A 25,839-nucleotide genomic window follows, 5' to 3' on the forward strand; every position below is an offset into this window, starting at 1 on the left:
TCCAAATATCCAAAACACGAATGTTTGATTTGCGTAAGGAAACAAAACGCCTCTTTACATTGAGGTGACTGCGCTCTCCCAAGTCCTGCCTCAATCAGGAAACCAAAGAGAGCTGCACACAGAAGCTCACTTGAGTGGAGCATCAGAAGAGGAGGTGCACGCTGCACACCGGCTGCGACGCACATCGGCTTCGTTTTTACGCGGGGAGGCGCAACATCATCTGTCCACAGAAACGAGACGAAATGATCTGCCTCAGCTTTTGAAACCTGATTGCGCCAACAGGGTCTTTCCGTTTTATTGTGGATTAACTTTGCGGACGATGCGGTCAGTGGAGCGAAAAATGAGCGTAACTCTCGGCTCCCGTGGATGATGATGTCCCACAATGAACACAGGTTGGTTGCTCATTTTTTATTTCACCGTCAATAATAAAAAGTGTGCTAATGTTTGAGAGACTGTGCGAGGGATGGCCCAGTGGGTGATTTTATTTTTCACATTGATCAATTACTGAAAGACTGAATACCTTCCCTCTCCGAGGTACTAAAATAAGTCACATTCAACTCTGAGCAATGATTGCGTGGTTACTTTAGGAGCAAATATAATGTCCCGAAGAACTTCTCATTGTTTGTATTAATTTGATTATTTTAGGATAATGTCACCCATTTTGAGGAAAAAAATGATTTTAAGTAACTTCAATATCTGCAGAGATTCAGGAAAATTAAATATGTCCTGTAAAAACACAGAGGTCATCTGCAAATTACATCCATCCATCCATTTTCTGAACCGCTTAGTCCCCACGGGGGTCGCGGGAGTGCCGGAGCCTATCCCAGCCGTCATCGGGCAGTAGGCGGGGGACACCCTGAACCGGTTGCCAGCCAATCGCAGGGCACACAGAGACAAACAACCATTTGCACTCGCACTCACACCTAGGGACAATTTGGAGTCTTCAATCGGCCTACCAAGCATGTTTTTGGGATGTGGGAGGAAACCGGAGTGCCCGGAGAAAACCCACGCGGGCCCGGGGAGAACATGCAAACTCCACACAGGGAGGGCCGGAGGTGGTCTGCAAATTACACTTGAAAAAAAAATGAATGCCTTCATAAGTTTTTGCTGAATGGTCAACATGAGCTTGGCTCTGCAAAAGCTTGACTACAGTAGTATTGTTATGGCTGCACAGGTCGGAATTAACTATGTGAACATTGTCAAATCGTTTCCTGTGTCAGGAATTGCTAAGGTCCTACTGTCCGTCACCTCTTTTGATTTCAAACATTTGCTTTACCTGAATTCTTGTTGCATAATTCATATCCTGTTGTTTGCAGTTGCGTGCTTTGTCAGCCTTGGACCCTTGCTTTTCTTTTGTTTGATTGTTCTTTGACATACTCAAAGAGCCTTTTCAGCAACCGTGTGTGTGTGTGCGTGTGTGTGTTTATGTGCTTTTAGTTGAAGAATGAGAAGAAGGAAGTTCATTTGTGTCGTGAAAATGTGTACTGTTAGACATTCATGGTGACTGGGGGTCTGCTAATGTCCTTCCCGTGGACATCCTGTGTGGACTCCTTCAAAAAAAAAAAAAAAAAAAAAGCACAGATAAAACGAAACAGATTTTTCGATAAATGGATCTCAAATAGGATATTCAGTATTCACCAAAAGTGATGGATATGTCGAGACACAGTGTCTAATAGGATGTGCGTCAGGGCAGGTGCTCAATAACAGGAAGCGACAAGGGGTGTGCACACTATGTTAGGAACGGGTGTGTTGCATGATAATTCCAAACTTCATAAGAATTGATCTTCACGTCTGTACGTTTTTTTTAGAGAAGAGTACACCTCACAATTACAATTAAAAATACATATTTGTGCATTTCTTTTGTTTTGGGGTATTTCTTCTGCATTCTTTAGGGTGAGAGACAAGGCACCATTGAGTGTGAACCTCCAACAGGCATGTGTCATTTCCCAGACAAGGAGATGTTATTGTTTCTCTAAGTACGCTGTGGTTCTGTTGTTTTTCCTGCTGATAATGTTCCCCGCAGCATTTTGCCTGTCACTGACTAGTAGGCAGGACACGGCTTTCCCTATTTGTGTTTTTGTTCACCAAGTGTTTGTGTAGGATTTCATTTGATTTTTACTCTTTTGACAGATTTCCAAAATCCGCTGCAAGTCCCTCGACCGAAGGTCCGAAGTCATTTGACCATCAGAGTGCAGTCCAAGCTGATGCCAAGGCCTTGTCCCCCTGTGCATGGGTCAAAACCTCCCGTCGCCCCCAAACCCAAAGGCTTCCATGTGTTTGTGCCACAGGGGGAGCAATGCGAGAGTCTCACTAATGGAGACCTGCTTCATTCTAACGAGGAATCGGATCTTAATGAGACGGCTGATAAAAAACAGGACAATGAGGGAAAAACCGAGATAGAGGAAGAAGTGAGTGATAGCGAAACTGATAGTGGGGAAATATTTAATAATAACAACGATAATGACATTGAGAGCATTGGCTCTGAAGACACAGTTAGAGCAGATGAAGGTTCAACTGCAGACACCACCGACGATGAGAATCCTGACGATGACCCGACTCAACCGGACGGTGGCCAAAGCAAAGTTACTCTTTTGTCTCCTGCGAATGAAAACCTGGAGGAGGAAGAAAGCAACGATCAAGAGTTGAGTGCAAAGCTTGAGACAAACTGTGTTAAAGTTAACTTGCCCTCAGATAACACGCTCGAAATTGGAAGATTTGGATTCGGGTTCCGCACGCTCCCGACTGTCACCGAAGAGTATCCCTACGATGTGATTGGCCCTGCAGATGACACCAGCGATACATGTGAGTCATGTGACCCGGCTGAAAATGGTGATGCCGAAGTATGGCAACCGGAACGGGCCACCAAAGATGTCTCTGGATGCTTCCGTTTCACGTCCAGCACCGAGGATGCCTTTGGCCCGTATTCTGTCATCGAGTCTGTTCCGCCAAATCAAACTTGCACCGCTGACCCTGAGTGGGCCGAGGATGAAACTGACGAAAATCAATCGAATGTTCAGCAAACATCCGAGACTTCCAACCCGGAGCCTTTCTACGTGTCGTCGGATGACGTGGACCAACTGGAAGATAAGCAAGCCCTCGCTGATCAGGATGAGGTTGAGGACGAAGCTGAACGCTGCGATCAGCATAAAGACAAAGCAAAGGACGCTGAGTCAGCAGATGAGTACGCAGACATTGAGGAGTCTTCCTGTCCGAAAGCTGATGACTTTGAGCAGTTGGAATGTGCCTCGTCGGAAGATTATGTGGAGATAGGTGACGAGGACGAAGAGGAACAGCCAGAGAAGAAACAAGTGAAGGGGAAAAGCGTCAAAGAAAGAACGGCTCAACGGGAACAGGCCTTTCTCAGCCAACGAAGAAGCTGCCAGCCTCGTCTCAGGTTATGCAACATCACTGTGCCAAAAGATTTGGACCTGGGCCGCACCCCGGAGCTCACCAACAGGGTAGTCTTTGCTCACACCACCGAGGCGTTTGAAGAAGACATCGAGGAACTGGATTGTCACATTGTGCCTTTCTACGAGGACACCGACTCGGACAGCGAAGAGCATATTTACGAGGAGGCTGGCTTTGACTCTGAGGGCGAGAACTTTTTGAACCTAGAGAAGAAGACCATCGTGTCACGTTCTCGCTCTTATTCTGGTAAAGTGCCGGGTTACGTCCCAGAGACTGTGCCGGAAGAAACCACCACCGAGTACCAAACGCATGACTATTACACCGTATCCTTGGAGACCAACAATGAACCAATCAGCCAGTCCCAAACACCTCAAGACAATTGCTCAGTCCCAGCTACAAAATCCCGTCAGTTCCTTTTGCACTCTCGCTCAGCGGGGACTCAAGAATTGTCCTTGGCTGAACAAACAATAATTGATGAGATTAGGAGCAAGAGGAAAGATGACACGCTTTCGCTTCCATGTGTCATGAGCTCTTCTGGAAGTTTCTCCCAACGTAGTCACCAATCATCCAGCGGCGTTTCTACGCCAACCTCTCTGGTGGACATTCCTCCACCCTTTGAACTCGCCTACATCACCAAGAGACCGGTAACTAAGAGTTCACCTTCCCTTTTGATCCAGCATGATCCCGATGACAAAGTTAAGAAGAAGAAAATCTCCTTTAAACGCTTTCTGGCTCTCAAGTTCAAGAGGAAGACGGATTCGAAAGGTTTTACTGACGGTTCTGTCCGTTCCTCTCGCTCTTCTTCTGAGTCCAGCCATCACGGCCCCACACGAGTCATAGATCTGGACCGTAGAAGCACCTCCAGCTCCCCTCAGCTCCAGTCTTTGATTGTAAACCCCCAGCGGTCTCCCTCAGAACCGCCATCCGCATTTGTCTTCTACAAAGATCACCAGAGAAGGAAAGGTCATCTCAAAGCTTACGGAAGAGGCGTTTCCAGAGTGGAGTCTTTCGAGGAACGCTCCTATCGCTCCGCCATGCCGCTGCCTTTAACCAAACCCCGCTCAATCTCCTTCCCCAGTGCCGACACCTCCGACTATGAAAACATTCCTGCTATGAGTTCAGACTATGAGAACATCCAAATTCCAGGCAGGCCCGCCAGATCGCACACTGTAACCGAGTTTTTCGAAGATCCAAATCGCATGACAGCTCCTTGCAATGAGAACGACGGATACGTCGACATGAATAGTTTCCCCGGGATAGACAACAAACCGGCAAAAGCAGACGCTGAAAGGTATGATACATCTTAACATCTCAATGTTTTTGAGTATTTTTATGCTAACCATTTTTTGTGATTAGCGTGTTTCCGCTTCAACTCATTTTACAATCCACATAGCAGGACCGAGATTTATAGGCCTACATTCTTTTCAAATGATTAGTCTGTGCTCACCTGCAATATTTGCAGTCTTGTAAGAATCACTCCAATTGCAGTCTTGACCCTTTAGTGGCGAGCTAACGTGTTACGTAGAGACTTCCATCGTGGCTGAGCGAGCTCCGCCTCCTGTAAAATGATGTCGTAAAAGTCTGTTAAATGAGAGATGAGCACATGGGTGGTTCTTGGGATAGCCCTTGTGGGGAAGCTTGCTAATGCTTTGTTACGTTTAGAGGTCACTTTGGGTACATCTGCCTCCTATGAAGGATGAAAATGATAAACGCAATAGCTCACTGAGCAGAGATTATTCACATTAGATAATCATTATTGGCTGCAATTAAAAGTCAGAGGGAGGTTAGTAGCAGTAGAGGAAAAGAAGAGCAGTACACGTCCTGATAGATGTGGTCAAGTAAATGAAGAGGCAGAGAAAAGGGAGGAAGCGGCTTGTGTGTGATTGCTCTCCTGTACCTGACACTTATAGTTAACTTTAGAAGTGCTTTTATTAAAGTGTCCTTCCTTAACCCAGATACAAATTACACTCCCTTAAAATCTGTTGAAATGTCATGTGAATATTTTTCTGAAGATATGTTAAACAAACTGTGCAATACTCCTCCTGGCCACTGCCAAACAAATGTATTCTCCACTGTCCACTTCAATGTACGGAGTATCTCTAAAAATTATGATGGTCTAAAAACCTATTTATCAACCTTAACACATTCTTTTTCAGTAATAGCTCTTACTGAAACTTGGATGGTTGATAATACATCTAGCTATCCTCTCTCTCACTACACTCCTATACATTCCTGTAGACCAAACAAGCAAGGTGGAGGAGTCTCACTGTATGTGATTGATAACTTAAATTTCTCTCCCAGAAAGGATTTAAGTGTCAATTTTGACATGACTGTAGTAGAATCTGTGTTTATAGAACTCTCCTCTTGCTCACTTATAAACAACAAAAATGTGATAATTGGATGTATATATAGACCACCAGACTCTGATAAAATCACCTTCAATGAAGCCCTCGACTCTACTCTAGAAATTATAAACAAAGAAAACAAATTATGTGTCTTACTTGGTGACTATAATATTAATTTGCTTGAATCTAAGCAGTCACATACAGCAGACTTCCTTAATACATTATATTCCAGAAACTTTTTCCCTCTTATCAACAAACCCTCCAGGATCACAAGCTCAACGGCCACTCTCATAGACAATATCCTATTTAATTCTCTAGACTACAAGATAACATCTGGCCTTTTGATCTGTGATGTATCCGACCATCTACCTGTCTTCCATCTCATCCACAATGATAGTAGTCCTGAAATCAAAGATCATATTGGAGATCAAATGAAATTCCGCAAATTTACTGAGAAAAACATGGTATCTTTTATATCTATCATCAGCTCTGTGTCATGGGATGAGGTTATCCTGTTGCAAGATGTCAACAAAGCCTATCACTCCCTTCTAACAATACTCACAAATGCATTAGAGTTCTCCTTTCCTTTAACTTCTAGTCGTAAAAATAACTCTAAGGGGAAACCATGGATAACGGATGAACTAAAAAAATCTTCACGTAAAAAAAATAAACTATATAGAAAATCTATTGCAAATCCCATCCCTATAAATATAGAAACATACAAGAAATATAAAAACAGATTTACAGCTTTACTAAGGAAAACCAAACAAACTTACTATGCTGATAAATTTACACAAGCCTCCGGTGACATCAAAACAACGTGGAATCTTATCAACCATTTATTACATCGCAAGAAATCAAAAACATCGACCCCAAATGAGATGCTGGGGAAGAATAGAGCTCATTCAAACCCAATAGATATTTCTAATGGTTTCAATGATTTCTTTGTAAATGTTGGCGCTACCTTGGCATCTAGCTTCTCAACCTCTGATACAAGCCCCTGTTGCCTTATTAAAGGGCAGTTTCCTTCACTCTCCATTCTTGACCCTCCTAGTGTTGAGGAAGTTTACAACATCGTCATGAGCTTGAAAAACTCGGCCCCTGGCCATGATGAGATCAGAAGCATACTTATTAAGAAAATTATTCATTCAATAATAATTCCACTAACACACATTTTCTCCTTATCTTTAAAATTTGGCATTGTACCCCAAGAATTAAAAATTGCTAAAGTCATTCCTATCTTCAAAGCTGGTGAGACTAATGAATATGGTAATTATCGACCTATATCCGTACTTCCTTGCTTCTCCAAGATTCTAGAAAAACTGGTTTACTCAAGATTGGCAAAGCACCTAGAAACAAACAATATTCTCTATAAACATCAATACGGTTTCCGCAAAAAGTTTTCTACTGAGCATGCACTGCTTCAGCTTGCCAACCACATCTCAACGGCTCTTGACAATAAGAAATTCGCTCTTGGTGTCTTTCTAGATTTAAGCAAAGCATTTGATACTGTCGACCATAAGATCCTCATCGCTAAGCTAGAGAGATATGGAGTGAACGATTCTGCCCTGAAATGGTTCACAAACTATCTCGCCAACAGAGAACAATATGTATATATAAATGGTTGTTCTTCCAACAGATCTAAAATACTATTTGGGGTCCCGCAGGGCTCAATATTGGGTCCTCTATTATTTTTGGTGTACATAAATGATTTTTCCATGTCTTGTTCAAATTTTCTTCCTTTGTTATTTGCGGATGATACCAATCTCATTGCCACCCACGAGGATTTTAATTTCCTCATTGCACGTGTGAATACTGAGTTGCACGCTGTTACAAAATGGTTCAAAATAAATAAGTTGTCACTCAATATAAACAAATGTAACTTCATGATCTTCTGCAATATAAATAAATCTTACCCCAAAGAACAGGCCAAAATTTACATAAATAATAACGAAATCCATCAAGTTACTAGCACTAAATTCCTAGGAGTTATAGTAGATAAACACTTAAACTGGTCTGAACACATTGATTTGGTTTGCAAAAGATCCATGAAAACGCTAGGTATCTTACGAAAAGTTTGTCCCTTGGTCCATCCGTCTGCTCATCTCACTCTGTATTATAGTTTCCTCTTTCCTTTACTCAATTACTGCAACATAGTCTGGGCAGCTACATATCCAACATACCTCAGCAAATTACTCATCATACAAAAGAAGTTCCTAAAAATGATCTCTTTTTCAAATAGATATGAACCATCGGCACCATTGTTTAGAAACTATTCATTACTGCCAATTGATAAAGTAAATATTCATCAAACCTGTCTACTCACCCATAAATATATATACAGGAAACACTGTCTTCCAGCCACTTTTCATAATTTCTTCGCATTTGTATCGGAATTACATTCTTATCCTACAAGACAGGGGGACAATCTCCACCCACCGTCCTGTCGAACATCACGCCATCAATACAATATCCATTTTAGAGGGCCCTCACTCTGGAATGAGCTACCAATCCATATTCGATCCATATCTTCACAGGTTGCTTTTAGAAAGCACCTGAAACACCACCTTCTCCACTCATGATCCTACCAGTCCAAAATTACTCCACCGCACTCAGCTGATCCATACTAAGAACATCAACTTAAACCACTATTTATACCCTGATTCTTCCTTGTTTTGTTATTTTCTGTTTGCTGTTCTTCTGCTTCCGCTCAGCTATTTTCTTACCTGGTGTTTTTTGATTGTTTCAACATCACTAAAGTGTCAAATTTTGTTTCTCTTGTTTCTCATTTTGTATAGTGTATTTGTTTATGTATGTATACGTTCACTTTCGTATATATGCATATATAAATATGACGATTTAATATTTAGCTAGTTATGCTTGTGTTTATTCATTGATGTTTATTCATTTATATATATATATATATATATTATTATTAATTTTTTTCTTTCTTAAACACTTGAATAATATTTGATGTCACAGCACTTTGTTTGTTGTGCACTTTGATTATACAGGAGTGGAGCTCCTTACAAGCCCTAGGCTTCGTCTCCCTCCCTGCACTGTTATTTGTTATAATAATATGTGCTAAACAATAAACTAAACTAAAACTAAACTAAAGTAGCACTCTCACGGGTGCCTCTCGCTTTCATTCATCGGACCCTCAGGGGACGGCGGGCTTTACTGCAGCGTGCGATGGAGTGAGGAATCACCGTGGTCACGCGGTACCAAATTAGCCTGACCATAAGCTTCGGTTTCTGTGAGGCCACAAGCTTTTGTGTTCTTAATTAAATCGTCGTGCTTGATGACCTGTGTGTGGTCAAAGAGCCATTATTGAGAACTCCGCAAAAGAATTACTGGAGTAGATAACCCTATGGCAATGTTTATGTCCTGAACGCCCGTTCTCTTTCAGTTTTTTTTTTATTCTGCAATGAATGCTATCTTGACTACAATCTTTTATCGCTGTTGGACTGTGGAGAGAAATGGACAGCGTGGAAAAAATTGCGTTTCTCATCAAGATTAACAGCCCACTTATTTGGAAATTGTTTTTAATATGGGCATAAATTGCAACATTTGGATTTTTACGATGCATTCGTTGCAAAGAGAGTGCACATGAGTCACTTTATTCTATTATATGACAAAATATATGCAAATGTATTTGTTAAATTCAAGAAGACCCCAACAAAATGCATTGTACACTCACAGAGGAGAAATAAAAGGTTTCAGCAGTCACACGAAACAAATTGCCTCATAGCACTGCGGACAAAGCCATCTCCAAAGTATTTCCAAATGTAGTCACAAAAAATATTGCTATGACTTCATCAGCTTAATTAAATAGTCGTGTTAGGACGATGTGTGAAAGTTACTAATGATGCAACCAACGTGAGCCAAGCTTTTGCGTGTGTGTGTGCGTGCGTGTAAAGTGTGTAAAGTGTGCTTGTGCTTTGTCAAAGATGGCACCCCATGCTGAGAAGGCACTCTTATGTAGCCAATTAGCAGCTTGGAAACAAATGAGCAGTAAACAACATTTTGGCAAAGAAAGTGCACGATATGTGATTGTATTCAACTGTGAGCCCATTCATTGTCCCCAAATGTCAGTTTTCATCAGTTCCACTTAACAAAGCAAATGTGGAGTTGCATCTTATGCGCAGTTAATTTTTGGAATGGAATTATCTGTGTAGCAGAAACCGTTTGGCTGCTCTGGCCGTCGTGACCTGTGTTACGTTACGGGATGAAAGTGTTCCCTTATGTGTATTGTTGGACCTACTGGGTGGCGGCTCCGCAGTGAGGCGGTGGACAGGGTGTGTCTTTGGCAGGCCCCGTGGCAGGCATTCTTAAGTCATTGCCAGGTCATCCCCGGGGAGGAAACGCCCAGCCTAGAGCCTGTTTACAGGAAATGCAGCACATGGGGAGAGGGATGGAGACATGATAGATGTCCAAGAAGGTTGTCACCATGGGGTGGTCGCATGGAACCTTGCAGACTCGGTCTGCTTTTTTAGTGCTGGAGTTTTAAGGGCAAGTTATGACTCCATAATCTTTGGCACAAACATTTACCTGTTATGTAACAGGTAGCTCGAGCAGAAGTGTGTCTTATTAGAACATCATGCGCTAGCACATTAGAAGCACGAGTGCTTCGGGCAACGCACAATCGTTATAAAAAGCGGAAAGCAATTTGAAAGTAAAGCATTCACTTCTCACAATTCCCCCATCAGTATTGCTTTTGTTGCCTGGAGAGGCGGGAAAACCTTTTCGCTATTTTCTGTAATAGCGCCATTAGAAGTTGGAGGACACTTTTGCGATTGGGACTACTATATAATTGAATTCAACTGAATTACATATTGTCGTCAAGTAATTTAAATATAGGTCTTATTTTCCAGAAAAGCATTTAGTCCTTTAAATTTGACACAGTAGATTTACTTTGTTGTGTTATAAAAGACAATCTGCTAGCATACTAACGATCCTGTTAAAGGGATTTCTATGTTCCAACATGGAGGCTATGTCTTGAGGAAATGGGTTGGTTGCCTGAAGGAATCATTAGAACTCCTGAGAGATGTTTAAATGTATTTTTTTATACCTTTTGATTGTTAACCATTTATTTTTTAAATTTCTCTACGCCTGAAGTAATCGTGCTTCTCAATAATTTCTCATCATCATTATCTTGGTTGATTTTGTTTACGATCGCAGAACCCTGGCAAAGTGCTTCTATTATATATTTGAAGGCAACATCACCCTGGAGACCAAAGAGTTTTATCTTCATTGAGGTCCACCATGAGTAATAGCCCACCAAATGGAGTGTGTCTGTGTCGGACTAATAAATTCAAATGTACTCGAGTACACAAAATGATGTGACGTACACAGCGGAGCTTTAAAAGACAGCGGGTTCTATTCATTATCAGGCCACAAACTTGTAATAAATGAGACAAGAATGCCAAGTTGATTGGAAGAGCCGCTCTCATGTGGCGTCATTATTCGAAACAACTCTCACTCAGTATGAGGCGGTGCCGTTTTTTTTTTACCCACCGTAATCAAATACAATATATTGAGAAGACATTTTGAAAAATATCACATTGTCATTTTTCTGGTACCTTCTGGTTGCTGCTTTTAGATCATCATCTTCGTAAGGGGAGTATATTCAAACACACTAAGTGAGTGTTAATGGTTTTTCATAAATGACTCCAGGTAGCATTTAAGGGATTACGAGAGAACTGACCTAGAGTGTGACCCTCCGGAGCCCTTCTCCACCGCACTGAAGGATTATCGCTGTACGTACATAACACTGTCGGCGATAAAAGGATGAATTGGGGAAGGGAGGGATTAAAATGTGCCACTGTGCTGCATATGAGGAATGGAAATACTCAGCTAACACCATCCGGCATCCATTTTCTGTACAGCTTATCCTCACAAAGGTCGCAGGTGTGCTGGAACCTGTCCCAGTTGATTTAAGGCGAAAGGTGGAAAAGTCCCCATCCAGTTTTAGACGACTATTTTCACTCATAATCACACTTTAGGACATTTTAGAGTCTTGGTAACGTTTTCGCCATGTGGGAAGAAGATTCTTAACCCTCACAAGCAAGAACAACTCCGCACCGGATTGGCTATCATGATGTTCTCCCTTGGTCTTGCAGTGCCTACACAGAACCTTTCCCGCTGAGCTCAGTCTCTGCTGGGTCAGCTGAGGAGGACCATGGACGTACCTCGGAAGAGGAAGAAGGGACTGCTGAGCAAAACCTTGATCGACAGGTAAGTTATGGCACAAAACCAAAAAAAATTATACCGCACTTTAATCTGCCTGTTTAATCCTCTGGTCTGCAGTTTGGCAATTGATAGCACAAAATGGACATTAGATGCTACAAGGAATAATTATATTGAATTGAAATTGTTTTCAAAGTGCCCCTGTTCCGAAAGCATAACGGAGAAAAAGTACAGTGACCCTCTAAATGGTTTGAATGTGTTGAGGCCTTTTGATTAGCCTATAAATCATTGCCATTGCTCATCCATAATGCATCAGTGTTTAAAAGTGCCATCTTTGAGAGGGCCCTCATGCTGCACTTAAATGAAATAATCAGTCTCATTCTGACAGCAGATAAGAAAAAAAAACCTACAGATTTTTTTTTTATAAGTCCCCTTGGTTGCTGTATAGCCGCCGCCGTTAATGCTTGAGAGCAATAAGTGCACTTTGAACATTAGCTGCGCTCATTCACCTGTCACCGCTCTCACGTAGACCGATGGGCGATCCCGAGCGTTCTATGTCGCCAAGGAGCTCGTCGATTCGGAACGACTGTGAGTATCGCCGTGGTGTCATCACACTCGAAAGCACGCATCCTAAAGGTGTTTTCTTTTCCCGGCTGCCTGCTGTAATGTCACCCACGTGTAAACTAATCCATCAGGCTGCATGCAGAGCTGCAATCTCATCCTCGCTCTGTTTTCCTTTTAACTAATCATCTAATGTGGGTTCGCCGTCATACATAATGTATACGTCTACCTCCAGATAGAAGAACTTTGTGTAACTACTGAGAGACAAGCAAGCTCTGAATATTCATCCCCATTGAATTTCTGAGGAAGATTCAATTTCTCATTTCATTTTGTCTTTTCTGTCTTTTTGCAGACATGTCCGTGCCCTCAAGTACCTTCAAGAGGTAAAAACCCCCTCCTCTTCCACTTTCTTGAAAACCCGCTGATAACATTTTATCATCCGAGTCTACTCCCCTGGCCTCTGTCTGCGTCCCCTCGCCCCTCCCCTGCCGTAAAGCTTTGCTGAGGTTTATCAATGTTGTTGCAGTGAGATCTACTTCCTGGTTCTGACAAAGTTAACATGTAGTCAGTTGTAAAGCGATGCAGGCGCCTTCTGGTATTGTCCTTTTATCTTTACTTACCTGATAGACAAAATCGGAGGGGCAACTCGCCACAGCACTTAAAGCTGAAGTATGCGGATTTCAAAAAGCTACAATAAGATTTGAACATCATCTCACTTCAATGCCCCGCCCCCTCGAAGAAACGCCCCCAGCTCACAAACACGCATGCATAAATTGCATTCATGATGGAGTATTGCTAAAAATGAAACGTGACATTGAACTCAGGGGAGGCCTGCCGTATTTTAACCTTGAACGAGGTTACCGTGAATCTCTTATGCATGCACCTGCACAGCGATTTATCCGACAGTATGAAAGATGAAGTATCATTTGGTGACTATAAGAATGCAAATATTATGCAAGAAATTCAATCTAACAGAAATATGGCAATGCTAGATAGAAACTGCTGCTTTTACATTATTCCAAAATTCTGAAAGCTCCCCTGACGTGATCAGACATTGACGACATTTATTGAAGGTCCCCGAATGCATTATTCTGTAACATTGTGAAGTCTTGTAATTTTTCTAAAAAGTGTGCCGGTGTGGTTATATACCAACAATTGAAGTGCATAAAATGGAGTCATTTAACTTGGAAGCATTACAGTGGCTTGTTTTTTTGGGTGAGGGTGTGTGTGTTGCTTGAGAGTTATATGAGCTATTGTTCCATTGTCTGATAAGGAATAACAAGAACACAAAGAATTTCCAGGGCCTGTGCTGGGAGGCTGTGCTCCTCTTTTAAAGGACTTTTCGCACAACCGCTTCAACATATAAGGCTCGCTATTTTTGTATTTGTAACCTTTGACCTCTGGACAAATTCTACGGCAGCTAAGCGTGACTGGCCGCTCGAGAAGCGGCTCATGTTGCTTCTTGACCTGCCTTACGTGATGAAAATTGACTATGTGGCTGATCTTGTCTGAGGCAGATGCGATGAATGCTAACTGGAATGAAATACCAGCACGTGATCCCATGACTAACTTGAACATCCTTGATTCACTTCATGTCTGGACTTTAAACTACAAGTGATTGGCTCCAGAGGTCCAGTGGACTGTCAGTGCTCTGGCACCAAGGCCATTACGCAACAACACCTGCTGGTGTGTCCCATGCAGACAGTTCCTCACTTCCTGAATGCTTGGACAGAGCCCAAAATGAAGAGAGGGAGGGAGGGCAGCAGGAAGGATGTTTAGGAAGACCTGACCTTCGTGCCTTTTCACATTCTTTAACATTCACTGGACACAACATTGGGTAGTCAAGCTATATTATGCTAGTTTCGACCTAATCTTCAGACATTTTATTTATTTTCTTATTTGAAAATGTTCCAGGTGTACCTCATGTTTTGGAAAGTGGACACACTTCCTTTCTCACTCTCTCCCCCTTTTTTCTGTCTAATGCCTTCCAACCTACTAGTAATCTTTCTCTAATCAACTTATTTTATGCCTTTTTTTATCTTGTGAAGGACTTCAGGCCAGCAGTGGCCGAAACCGTGGCCGAGGACGGGGGTCCGCTTCTGGACCATCAGACGTTGGAGGAGATATTAGGTGTTCTTCCGCAGGTCTTAACTCTCCACAGTGACATTCTCACTGAGCTGGAGGAGCATATTGATCATTGGTACGTATCACCATCGACATTACCAAAAGCACTTAATTCTTTTTTTTTTTAGAGAGATTCTATCATGCTCTTGTGTCTAGGGAGGAAGGCCAGAAAGTGGCGGATGTGATCCTATCTCGTCGTGAAGACTTCAAGGTGTTTGATACTTTCATCTCTGAGTACGATCGCAGCATGTCTCTACTGGAGGCAAGCTGCAAGGTCAACCCAGCCTTTGCCAGCACTGTCAAGAAATTTGAGGTAAATTGTCCAAGATTCAAACCCGGAACCCGCCATTGTGAGGCCCATGTTGACCGTGCTCTTTAAAACTCAATTTCCATATTTGTGAAAGGACACCTCGCTTTCATCCGTCCACCTGCTATCTTCCTTTGCACTCATCCAACAGACTTGACCTTAAATTTCTTTTCTGTCTGCCTTTCTCTATGGACTGACATTTCCTCTGTCTTGATCACAGTTTCTAAATCTTTTCTTTTTATCTATGTCTTTATTCTTAAAGAATCAAGCAGCAAAGGTTTGGATGAAAGGAGTAATCAGCTTGACAGTATTCTATATATTTTCTTCATTCACTTCTTCAGAGCATTTGGAAAGTAAATGTGCACAACATTGTCAATGGAAACATTGACAGCGTTTAATAAAACGGCAGGATATTAAGATAAGGAGAAAAGATAAGCACATGAGATTCTCATTTCCATGCAGCTGTTTGCTGGCCTGCAGAATAACGTCCCTGTTTAGAGCGAGCGAACGGCATTCAGCTATTGGCGTTACTACCTCCACGTACGTAGATTTACGAGATGTTTGTTGACACAGCGGTTCCAAGTCGTTCGAGTTTGGTAAAAAGGAGTGGACAATGCACCAACTGTTTGCACTCATGAATATTTAACAGCAGCTGCACTTTCCCGGGAAAAAAAAAGAAAAAAACTTTCTTAAAGCTAGACGAGCTAATCTACATAATAAGTAGGGTGAACTGAACATTTGGAAAATATTGTCAGTGTCGATCCTTGGCATATTTTCAACACCTGGTCCATGTTTGTCATTCAAGGCCTTGTCTATTAATCAGCTCCATAAAAGTTGGGCCACTTTTTGCCTCATTGGCGCCTACAGAGAAGCACGAATGCATGAAAAGATATTGTCTGATCAAAGGAGGCTTTATTTTTTATTGCTGTGAGAGATGTCCCGTGCTTGACAGCAGGCATGTTTTACAGCACACTTGCCAGCACATATGCACATTCTGTATTTTCCCTCATTGGACATTTTTGTGCATCCACCTTGTGAGGTAGTTTTGTTTTGTGGGGGGAAAAAAAAAAGTGATGGATGCTCTGCTGTGTCAGACGAGCCTTGGGACGAGCGTAGAGAGTGTGACCCTTCCATAATGAGAGAGAAGGAGCGTCGAGGGAGAGCAAGGCATGGGTGAAGAGACAACGTTCAATTGTCAATTTTGCTGAATGTTGTTTTTTCATGCATGGCAATAGTGTTCATTATTATTGCGCCGCTTTTGATCTACTTTGCAAAGTATGTTGGTTGATGTAAAGTCCCGGAGTAGAAGTGTTTGGTAATATCATTGCGGATGTGGTGACAATGATGAAGTATCCAGAGAGCCTGATCAGATCACAGCAAGCTCTTACAAGATTAGTGCCTCCTCCCCACAGCTCGGACCTTGTTTGCCGCAGCATCTATAAACATTGGCCACCACGGGGCGATGCCATTGTAATGGATTTGGTGAAGCTGCTTTTATGAATCTATTTTTAGATGGCCACAGCCTGCGTGGCCTGTTTTGTCGTGCGCAAGAAGGTCAAGGTGGCGAGAGAGCGCTCTGCAGCAGGTGGAATTGAGTGAATGCCTCGCTAGGCAAGCTAGCTGGGCAATGAGGCAGACAGAAAGTAATTAGAGGAGCAGAGTGCTTTACAACTCCCCAATTAGATCGGTTTTGTGTGTGCGGACAGCAAATCAGCTGGCCGTGAAAGAGACTTAAAAGGTAGGTTTGTTTGCACGGGTGTCTGGATCACAGCGTGAAGCATCGCTCTTCTTCTTCGGCGGCTCACAAGCCCAAACAAGCAAAACGCTAATTATCATCGCTGGCACGCATCGGGCGAATTACTTCCTGTGAAGAAGTGTCAATTGGATGACAATTTACATGCAACACTTGAGGAGAGCAGATGCGTCGTGGAAAGTGGGTTAACCAATCGGAATTGTTGTACTCCCAGTGTGGTGGTCAGGAAAGAAAGGGGAGGGGGAGAGCAAAGACAGAAAGGGACTTTTTTGACATTGATGACTTGTATGGAGAGAAATCGTGCATGTGTGTGTGTGGCGGGGGGGTTTCTACCCCTTAGGGTGTAAATACCTGTCAGAGACAATTAGACTGATTGATTTTCCAATACTCTCTTGATTGTGTGCTTTTTCGCCACCCTTTCTCCTGCAAATGAGTCATCAGAGAAAAGGAATGGGATTTTATTTTCTTATCTCATGGAAAGATGTGAAGGTCACCTTGGTTAACACAATTGCCTCGGTTACTTCTGACCTTGCCTTGCATTACGCTGGAGAGATGTGAAAGAGATGTATTTTCCTTTTCCATTTTCTTTTTCAAAAATCTATAAAACTCATGTGATTCAAAAATTCATATTATTTTATTTGAATGTTGCAGAGGAAAAGTCCCGAGGATGCTGAAGTGCCACTGAAGCATCAACTGCTGCAGGTCATCGTGAGAGTGCTGCAATATCGCATGCTACTGACAGGTAACACACAAACACGGCCAAGTTTCAAGGAGATACACACTATTCGGATGGTAATTACATCATGACATTGTGTTTGACTCCATCCACAGATTACCTAAACAACCTCTCACCTGATTCTAAAGAATATGAGGACACACAAGGTAAACCAGTGAAATCAAGATGGTTTCATTTTTCTGGTTTGCATCTTATGTTCATTCTATTTATTTTTCTGTTTGTGTTGCAGCTGCCTTGGTGATTGTGTCAGAAGTGGCGGACCAAGCCAATGATAATCTAAAACAGGGGGTAAGATACATGGAAGCAAAATATGTGTTGATTGAAGTTGTCGTTAAAAAAAAAAACATTTTTATGGGCATCCACCAAAAACAATTTTTAGTACTAGAAGTGGATTTCTCCATTTTGAGCTCATGCAAAAATCCCAGGTGTGTCTTTGTAAAAGGGATCTTTGTTTAATTGGACAAGATTTACAGCCTCCTTCAAATACGAGTTTTTTATGGAGATAATTCAAAATCCTCCCCTCGTCGCGTCTCGGTGACTTCTCACTGTCAAGATCGCCGTGTTCCTGGCGCTGGCTCGCCTGCTGTGTTTATCTCACAGCACTATCACTCGCGCAGACGGAGGCTGACAGACAATGTAAACACAAACTCCCACTATCTCTGCACCTCACGATTCAGTCTTGCCTATCACATCCCTTCCCGCCAACCTCTCGTTCATTCACAAACAAACAAGGGTAGTTTCATTCTATTCACGCGCCATCTCGTTTCTCACTCCAATGTCCCAGGAGAACTTGCTGCGTATGGTCCACATCGAATACAGCATGAAAGGCAAGAGGGACCTTCTCAAGGCTGGCAGGGTGAGCAAATTCCAGCCGTGCATCTGGCCATGTTTACTATCAGAACCCAAAAGCCAAGTTGGTTAACAATGTTTTTCTTGGCAGATGTTTGTCAAAGAGGGAACGCTCATGAAGGTCGCGAGAAAAAGCCGACAGCCAAGACATCTTTTTCTGGTAAATCTTTTTAATTTATCTAAACACAAAGGTTAATTTTCTTCGCTCTTTGCTAAATGCAAGTGCTGTGGTTCCAGCCTGGCTCGACTCAAATCCAGCTAATCAACACCTCATCTCAATTGTGTAAAGACAATTTGCAGTTTTATGGAGAATTACACTATTTCCTGACAGCGTGCAATGCATCTTTGTCCGCAGGTTGCTTGGCAACTACACACAGAAGCTTTTAACAAGATGCAGTGTGTTAATTAGTGAGATTTAGCGGCGTTGTGATCAGGCCAAGTGAGGCTAGCTGTTTTCCTCAGTTCCGATTCAAGTTATTATTGTTGTGGTGAAAGGGGTTAACAGCATACAGTAAATATTGAACAGATCTTTTCAAGTTGGCATCGTCTCATGAAACTCTAAAATTGTGTTTTGTCTCCAGAGCTTCCCATTCCAAATTCTTGCTTGGTTTTGGTATTTTCGCACACCCGTGCAAGCTGTTGCAGTGTAGCGCATATTTAAAAGGGAACTTTGCGCCGTTGTGGGCGTGAATACAGCTGACTTGATTCACAACAAATTGAAGTGGCTCTTTTCATTCTCTTTAAATGCTTGATAATGGCTTGATAACTGATTGGCTTGAGTCCTCCAGCAGGTGGAAAACCCCAAAGAACGGCAAGAAGACCTTGCGAAATGTTTTGTTGTCATTTTGACACCTTAGCGAAGAGCACCTGCTAGCATTAGCCGCAAAAATATTGGTGACTTTGGGGTGGAGGTTATTCTGCAAACTATGGAAGGGCACATGGCCAAAGTTGTAAAATCTCCACTGGGCACCACACCCACCAGCGTGGGCCTCCCTCTCCACTCTCCTCCCCTCTCAGGACTTGTTTTCCAGGGCACCGCTTCCTTACAGGATGTTTGGTGTGGGTCACTGGATGCTGGCTTCCTGTGTATTGGGAGGGGACTGACAGCAAAGTGAAGGCCAGACAGGCTGTAGAATGCAGGGAGGGGAAGGTTGAAGAGTTTGAAGGGGCGTGGGGTGTTAGACAAACACATCCCATGAAATAGACACGTTCACTCTATTGTTTCATAACTAATTACTTGTGTCTTATGCCAACCTGCACAGACGAACAGTTGACTGTGTCGCAGGAGCAGGCCTTGAGTTTTGATATTTGTGCTCTAAATCAGGGGTGTCAAACTCGTTTTTTTCGCGGGCCGCATTGTCGTCATAGCTTCTTTCGGAGGGCCGTGAGAACTGTCAACCTGAATAAATGTATGAGCATTTCATATTATATACAGTAAAAGCTACAAAACAAACTGACAAATAACTCGTTTTCAAATCAGATGAGTAAAAACTGGTCAAATATTCAAAAAAAAAAGATATTATTAAAAGTGAAGACAATTTACAATTCTAGTAATGACACGAATTTGACGCACAATTTGTCTTTGCGGGACACATAAAATGATGTGGCGGGCCGTATCTGGCCCCCGGGCCTTGACTTTGACACCTGTGCTCTAAATGAACAAGGAATGGATTAAAGGGAGGCAAATGATGCCAAAAGCTCCCAGGGGGAAAGAAGGTGAAAGATCAATGAGACAGCAGTGATAGATTAGGTGTTTTGGAGCCTTTCTAAAGGAGCAGCTAAGGTGGAGCGAGCGGCCCAGAATTCACAGGTCCGGGTCGGGATTGGCTATTATGCATGGTCAGCCTGGGCAACATGTTCCCGAGCGTGTTTGTTTGTTGTGCTATAGTGAAGGTGGCCCGTCCCACCCCAGCCTCCTTTGACAGCGTAGGGTAAGAATGCTGGGAGAGTGAGGGGAGGCCCAGAACCCAGCGCAGGGTGAAGAATTCCTGGATGCTGTCTTTATAGCCCCAGCGGATGTTTAGAACGCACGTTAGGTGTGACCAATTATGTCATCTCTTTTTTTCACCGGGGAGGGGGGTGGTGGATGAAATTCCTCTCATGCACAACACAATGGACGCTTGGTGTGTTCAGGGAATAACAATACTGTGCTCTTCCGTCTAAATAAACGCCTTCATTGCCTTACTTTGCACTTAGTGTTCATGGGAGTCGGGTGCTACTTAACGCTGGGAAAGGAAATAACTTAATCCATATGAATGAAGCCAGAAATTGCTTGGCACAACAGAAAAAAAACAATCTCCTCTTGAGGTTTTTAAAATATCTGTATAGCTTTGGCACTATCTTGTGGTAGATATGAGATACTGCAAAGGAGGAAAACACATTGTGATCATCACGATTGTGCATAAGGAACAAAATGTCTTCTTCTTAGGCTATTTCAACACACTGTGTCTTTTATGTGTGACCAGATGAATGATATCATGCTGTACACCTACCCGCAGCAGGATGGCAAATACAGGGTTAAGAACACATTATCCCTGTCTGGAATGAAGGTACATTTGTTTTTAATATGCCCACAAAACGTCACGTTAGCGTTGTTGTGTATGATTGTTGACGGGATCTTTTCTGCAGGTGAGCAAACCTGTTCTTGACAACGTGCTGAACTGCCTTAAGATCGAAATGTCCGATATTACCATCACGCTCTCTGCCAGGTCAATAAAACTCTCATTTGGAAACGCCCTTTCCTGTAAAACAAAATCGGTTTTGATCGTCGTAATATTTTCATTAAACATTGTCTTTTTTTGCTGTTTTTCAGCTCAGTCGGAGAGAGGGAGGATTGGTTCCACACGTTGAGTCGAGCCATTGCCGACCACGCTGCGGGGCTCTGTACATTCGGGGGACCCTGTAATGAGGTGAGACTTGAAGTAAAAGTGCACTTTCTGTTGAGTGAAAAATTCCACCCTGAGTCCTGACAAATTCAATTTCATTGTCAACAGGCCCGTGAGAAGCTGTGGATGGCCTTGGGTGAAGCTGCTCCAGTTCTGGTGCCAGTGTCTCATGTGATGATGTGCATGAACTGCACCTCTGACTTCAGCCTCACTCTTCGACGACACCATTGCAATGCCTGTGGCAAGGTTAGATTTACTTTCTAGTAATCACACATCAACAACATTGCACTGGTTGATATTATGTCTGAGATTTTCTTTGTATTCTGCTCCTGCAGGTAGTGTGCCGAGCTTGTTCTAGGAATAGATATCCGCTCAAGTACCTCAAAGACAGGGTGGCCAAAGTGTGTGACCACTGCTATGCCGAGCTCAGGAAAAGAGGTGACGCTCATATAATTGTCTAGGAATCTGTTGGTCGGTTGTTTAAAAGTTCTCGTGTTTGATTATAGGGGGCAGTATGTCAGGGGCATGCGGCAACTCGAGTCCGCCGACTCATCGGACCAGTCGCCCCCTCTCTGCTGTCTTCCAAAGCTTGCAGACGCAGAGTCTTTGGAAGAGCAGGAAAAGCACAATATCCCTCAATCAGGTGTGGTACTTTTGCGCAGGTTCCGATAAAGTTCACCAACACATCCTCTGCACCACTTGTCCTCATGGTCACGGCTGAGATGGAGCACAGCTGGGATGTTAATACAAAAAGCTAGTTCCCTGACCGGGAATCGAACCCGGGCCGCGGCGGTGAGAGCGCCGAATCCTAACCACTAGACCACCAGGGAGATATGTCATCTGAGAAACAACTGAGGAATTCATGGCAGCCACAGTGAATGCAGGATGCATTGCCAAAGTTTGACCAGTAGAGGTCGTTAATTTACTATGGAGTCCCAATCTATAGTGCGCCAAGGCAATGTTTGTTTTTTTATCAGAAAATTGAGGAAACGTTACATTGAGTACAGTACTGAATACAGAATCAATGATGACCACATATCTATTTATTCAAAGTGTATTTACATAATCAGTGTGACACCCAGTTCAATAAAAATTGATCCCCACCTGCCCAGTAATTGGAACCTACAGAAGGTTGCGCGCATATGATACAAAAGTGACATTGACAGTCAATTTATTTTGCACATTTTTTTCCCAATATTCCACACTATTGATTTTTGGCCTTGTATTATCAGTTGCCTGTTGGGGTGGAGGGCTCCACCATGAGCGGCATCTTACAGCGTCGAAAGAAGAGCAAGAGGAAATGGAAGCGGCTGTGGTTCCTCCTCAAAGACAAGGTGCTCTACACCTTCACAGCCTGTGAGGTGAGGGGGCACAGAGTCTCCCACACCAGCCCCAAACCACTCACACACATATACACACACACACACACTCACTGAATAGAATTGTTTTCACGTTTCAACATTTCCTTCTGAACTCCCTCTGTGACCTTTTAAGGGACTCTTTGCCCTCACTGTTCTTTATCCGACTATCTTTTGAAATCGATTTCACTTACACTCCTGGACATTCCTTCAGGATAAAGTGGCCTCCGAGAGTCTCCCTCTGCAAAGCTTCACCGTCAAGCTGACCGAGAGGCCCGAGGGAGTTGAGGGTAGCAACGTGTTCCAGCTCTACCACAAGAAAACTCTGTACTACACCTTCAGGGCTGATGATCATCACACAGCACGCAGGTCAGCGTCACTCTTGACTTTTATCTCGAGACTGGAAATGGAGCGCATCAAGTCACAAGAATCAAACCTGGCACGGCTACTGAAGCGAGAGCATCATATTATGGCCCCATGTGGAGGTTGGGGGTGGACAAAATGGATGAATGAATGGATAAACTAATCTAAATGTTCTCTAATAATTCATCCTTTCATGTATTTTAGTTACGCTGGCTAATTATTTTCTCCGTTATGTGTTCCAGATGGGTCAACGCCATTGAGGAGGCTACAGTTTTATAGCAGCGGTTAAGGATCAAAACAAACCATTCTGACAATGGACTGTCGCTAGAACCTGATTGATTTGTCTTGTCATCTTCATCCATATCTACTGTCATGGAAGAGAGACCACGTCGAAAAGAGTCGCACTGGTAAGGAGGTCAAAACGAGAGCACACTTTGCGTTTCCTCAATGTGCCAAGTCTTCGCTTGAGTGTCACGAGCAGCTAGGACGACGTAAGATCTTATTCACATTTTTCCCTCGGAGAACTAAAACAGTTTTATCTCCGTCTGTCCACTTGACTTCTATTTTTCTACCTTTGCAAGTGGATGTACTGTGGTGTCACTGCAAAAAGAATGTCAATCCATTTTCTTAAAAGCCTCAATTGTTGGCAGCAGCTAAAACAACAACAAAAAAGGGGGCGGAGCCATTCGCTAGTGTCAAGTAAAGCTTATATATTGTGAAGTAGGCCATACATCTAGACTGTATGTAGTGACTGGTCCTCAGCAGCAGTTCTGTAATAATGAACATATTTTGCATTTGTAGGTTTTTGAAATTATGGAAATGTTAATCAAGTGCCAGTTTATTTCCTCCTGTTACATTCAGTGCAATTTGCGTTTAATGATAAATGTGCCTGATATGGAATTAGAATTGTTACAATGTTAGACAATACTGTACTACTCTTATGTCAACAGAAGAATTGTGCTTTTTTTCTATCTGCTCTTATAGCTTTCAACTCTTTTGTATTTTTACGGTGTTCAATTATAGCAGAGGTAAATTATGAATATACTATTGTGCCATTTTAGCGTTGTAAATATACTGCTGGTTTGAATCTGACTTGATTTACATGACAGAATCTGCCAATGACGAAATCTGAAGTTTCACACTTCCTCATAGTTCTTCCTCTAAAAGTTCTAAATTTAAATGTATTAATGCAAGCTAAAAAATGTCACATTTGTATGACATTTTATTCTAAACATGAATTTGCTTACAACATCATATTGTGAACTATTTATTATCTCAAAGTACAACTTAAAAAAAAGAAAACTCAAGTCCAAATGAAGCGTAACTGTGATATTTGAACATTTATCATTCATTTCATTTTTTTGCCAGACCGTAAGTGTTACATAAAATTGTACCTCTTGCATACAGTGCGTTGTAAATGTAAATGTGTATGTATATAGATGCATATTAAAATAAACTCTCCAAAATATGCAATGGTCGTTATTATTTGCAAATCCCACAACGGATTTGAAATAAAATAATGATGTGACTTGAAGTGGAGAGTATAATAATTTCAGGATCTCCAAATTATTTTTTCGCGTTCTAATATTTATCTTTACCCAAACATTACTGCTTTCTCCTTAACCAACATTAAGCTAAAACGTAGTTGACCTATTTATTTGGGTTTCATCGTGACCGTTTGATGTCGTTCCTGTTGAGTTCATATCTCTTTTTTAAATAACATCCATGCAAAATAACATTAGAAAATCTTTACTGTTTTCTACATGATCACGTTTTTTTTTTTTATTTGGCTTTTGACTCTGCATGAGACTTGTTTTTGTTTTAGGGTTTTCCCTTATTGTTCCTTGTGATAATAATAGTTTGTTTTGTAACCACCGAATTACATTTCTGAGATAATTTCTCAAAACATTTCAGCTATGAGAAGCAAGAATTTCTTAGATGTCTTCTTGTCATGTCATGTTAAATCGATACAGTCACCTTGCCTGTGCTATAAAATGTCCATCATTATGTGAGACATCCAGTCCAAAAAACATCTTATTACCATGTCTCTGCCTCTGTTAAATCCACCCAGTGGACATTATTGTGTAAAATGTACTTTTTAATGGCTTTTATCAGTTGATTTGAACGAAGCGTTTGCAAACAGTTCAAGTCCAGGCTATAATTAAGTCTTCACTTTTCAAGGCCTACCAGATTTCCATATCAGAGCCAGACTGCTGGGTAATACAACCCAGCTCTGATAATTTACCGAACAATTAAGCCAGACTGCCTTGCGCCGAGACCATAAAAACTGCAATTAATATTTAAAAGCACGGAAAGATCACTAAACATCTTGCCCGAGGCATAATTAGTCAAAACTTTCAGATGTGCCGACAAGAGGCCAACAGCAATTTAGCACATTTGTCCTCTATTAGAACGACTCTTGTTGGTTAAAGTGGGATAAACTGTGAAGAGAAAACCTTATTCATGTTTTACTGAGCCTTTAGAATCCTCCAATCGACGTTCATGCTGTAAGGTGAAAGGGCCCTTTCTTCTAAGTCGGAGTTTGCCAAACGGGTAACAGAGAACTAGTGTGGCTGGAAAGTTTCCATGCAGTAATCTCCAATCTTATTCCACTGCTAGCACACCTGAGAAAAGTGGCATTTCCAGAACAACTGCCCGATCTCTGTTCTCCTTCAGTGCACCGCTTCTTAATAACATTCACACAAAAGGCGATTCAATATAGAGCGTAAATATTTAGAGCACATTTTTGGCTCGTACGATGGGTTGTGTTGGATTACTGGTTTGACAGTCGAGAGTCAAGTGACTCTGGCAAGGTGGAAAATAGGCAAGCATGATTGTTTGTGTTTGCTGCTGTTAAATATCTGTCAAAGATATGTATATCATTTAGTCGCTGATGTAGACGACACGGAAATTGGCTCCGGCCTCCCTGTGTAAAGTCAAGCTAGTTTCTGATTTGCCAAT

At 42.3% G+C, this 25,839-nt stretch overlaps 1 protein-coding gene and 1 non-coding gene across 3 annotated transcripts; one reads left to right on the forward strand and one right to left on the reverse strand.

Annotated features, from left to right (window-relative positions):
* Positions 1-24,348, forward strand: fgd5a (FYVE, RhoGEF and PH domain containing 5a). Of its 2 annotated transcripts, none has more exons than XM_037252695.1 (21): positions 1-392; positions 2,131-4,699; positions 11,876-11,990; positions 12,472-12,530; positions 12,856-12,886; positions 14,552-14,703; positions 14,784-14,940; positions 17,339-17,429; positions 17,519-17,569; positions 17,653-17,711; positions 18,208-18,279; positions 18,364-18,432; positions 20,738-20,821; positions 20,901-20,980; positions 21,085-21,181; positions 21,266-21,403; positions 21,493-21,595; positions 21,664-21,800; positions 22,390-22,518; positions 22,730-22,884; positions 23,121-24,348. In XM_037252695.1, exons 1-21 carry the CDS (start codon positions 383-385, stop codon positions 23,155-23,157), a joined length of 4,395 nt encoding a protein of 1,464 aa, XP_037108590.1. In that variant the 5' UTR covers positions 1-382; the 3' UTR covers positions 23,158-24,348. The 2 variants fall into 2 exon arrangements, with proteins under 2 accessions (XP_037108590.1, XP_037108591.1); XM_037252696.1 differs by having other exon boundaries at positions 22,390-22,491.
* On the reverse strand, positions 21,916-21,987 carry trnae-cuc. The gene has a single exon. It is a non-coding gene; the product is annotated as a tRNA-Glu (tRNA).
* Positions 24,349-25,839: the final 1,491 nt, after the last annotated feature.

This window comes from Syngnathus acus, chromosome 5 (genome assembly GCF_901709675.1).
Source record: "Syngnathus acus chromosome 5, fSynAcu1.2, whole genome shotgun sequence".
Classification (NCBI taxonomy): Eukaryota; Metazoa; Chordata; class Actinopteri; order Syngnathiformes; family Syngnathidae; genus Syngnathus; species Syngnathus acus.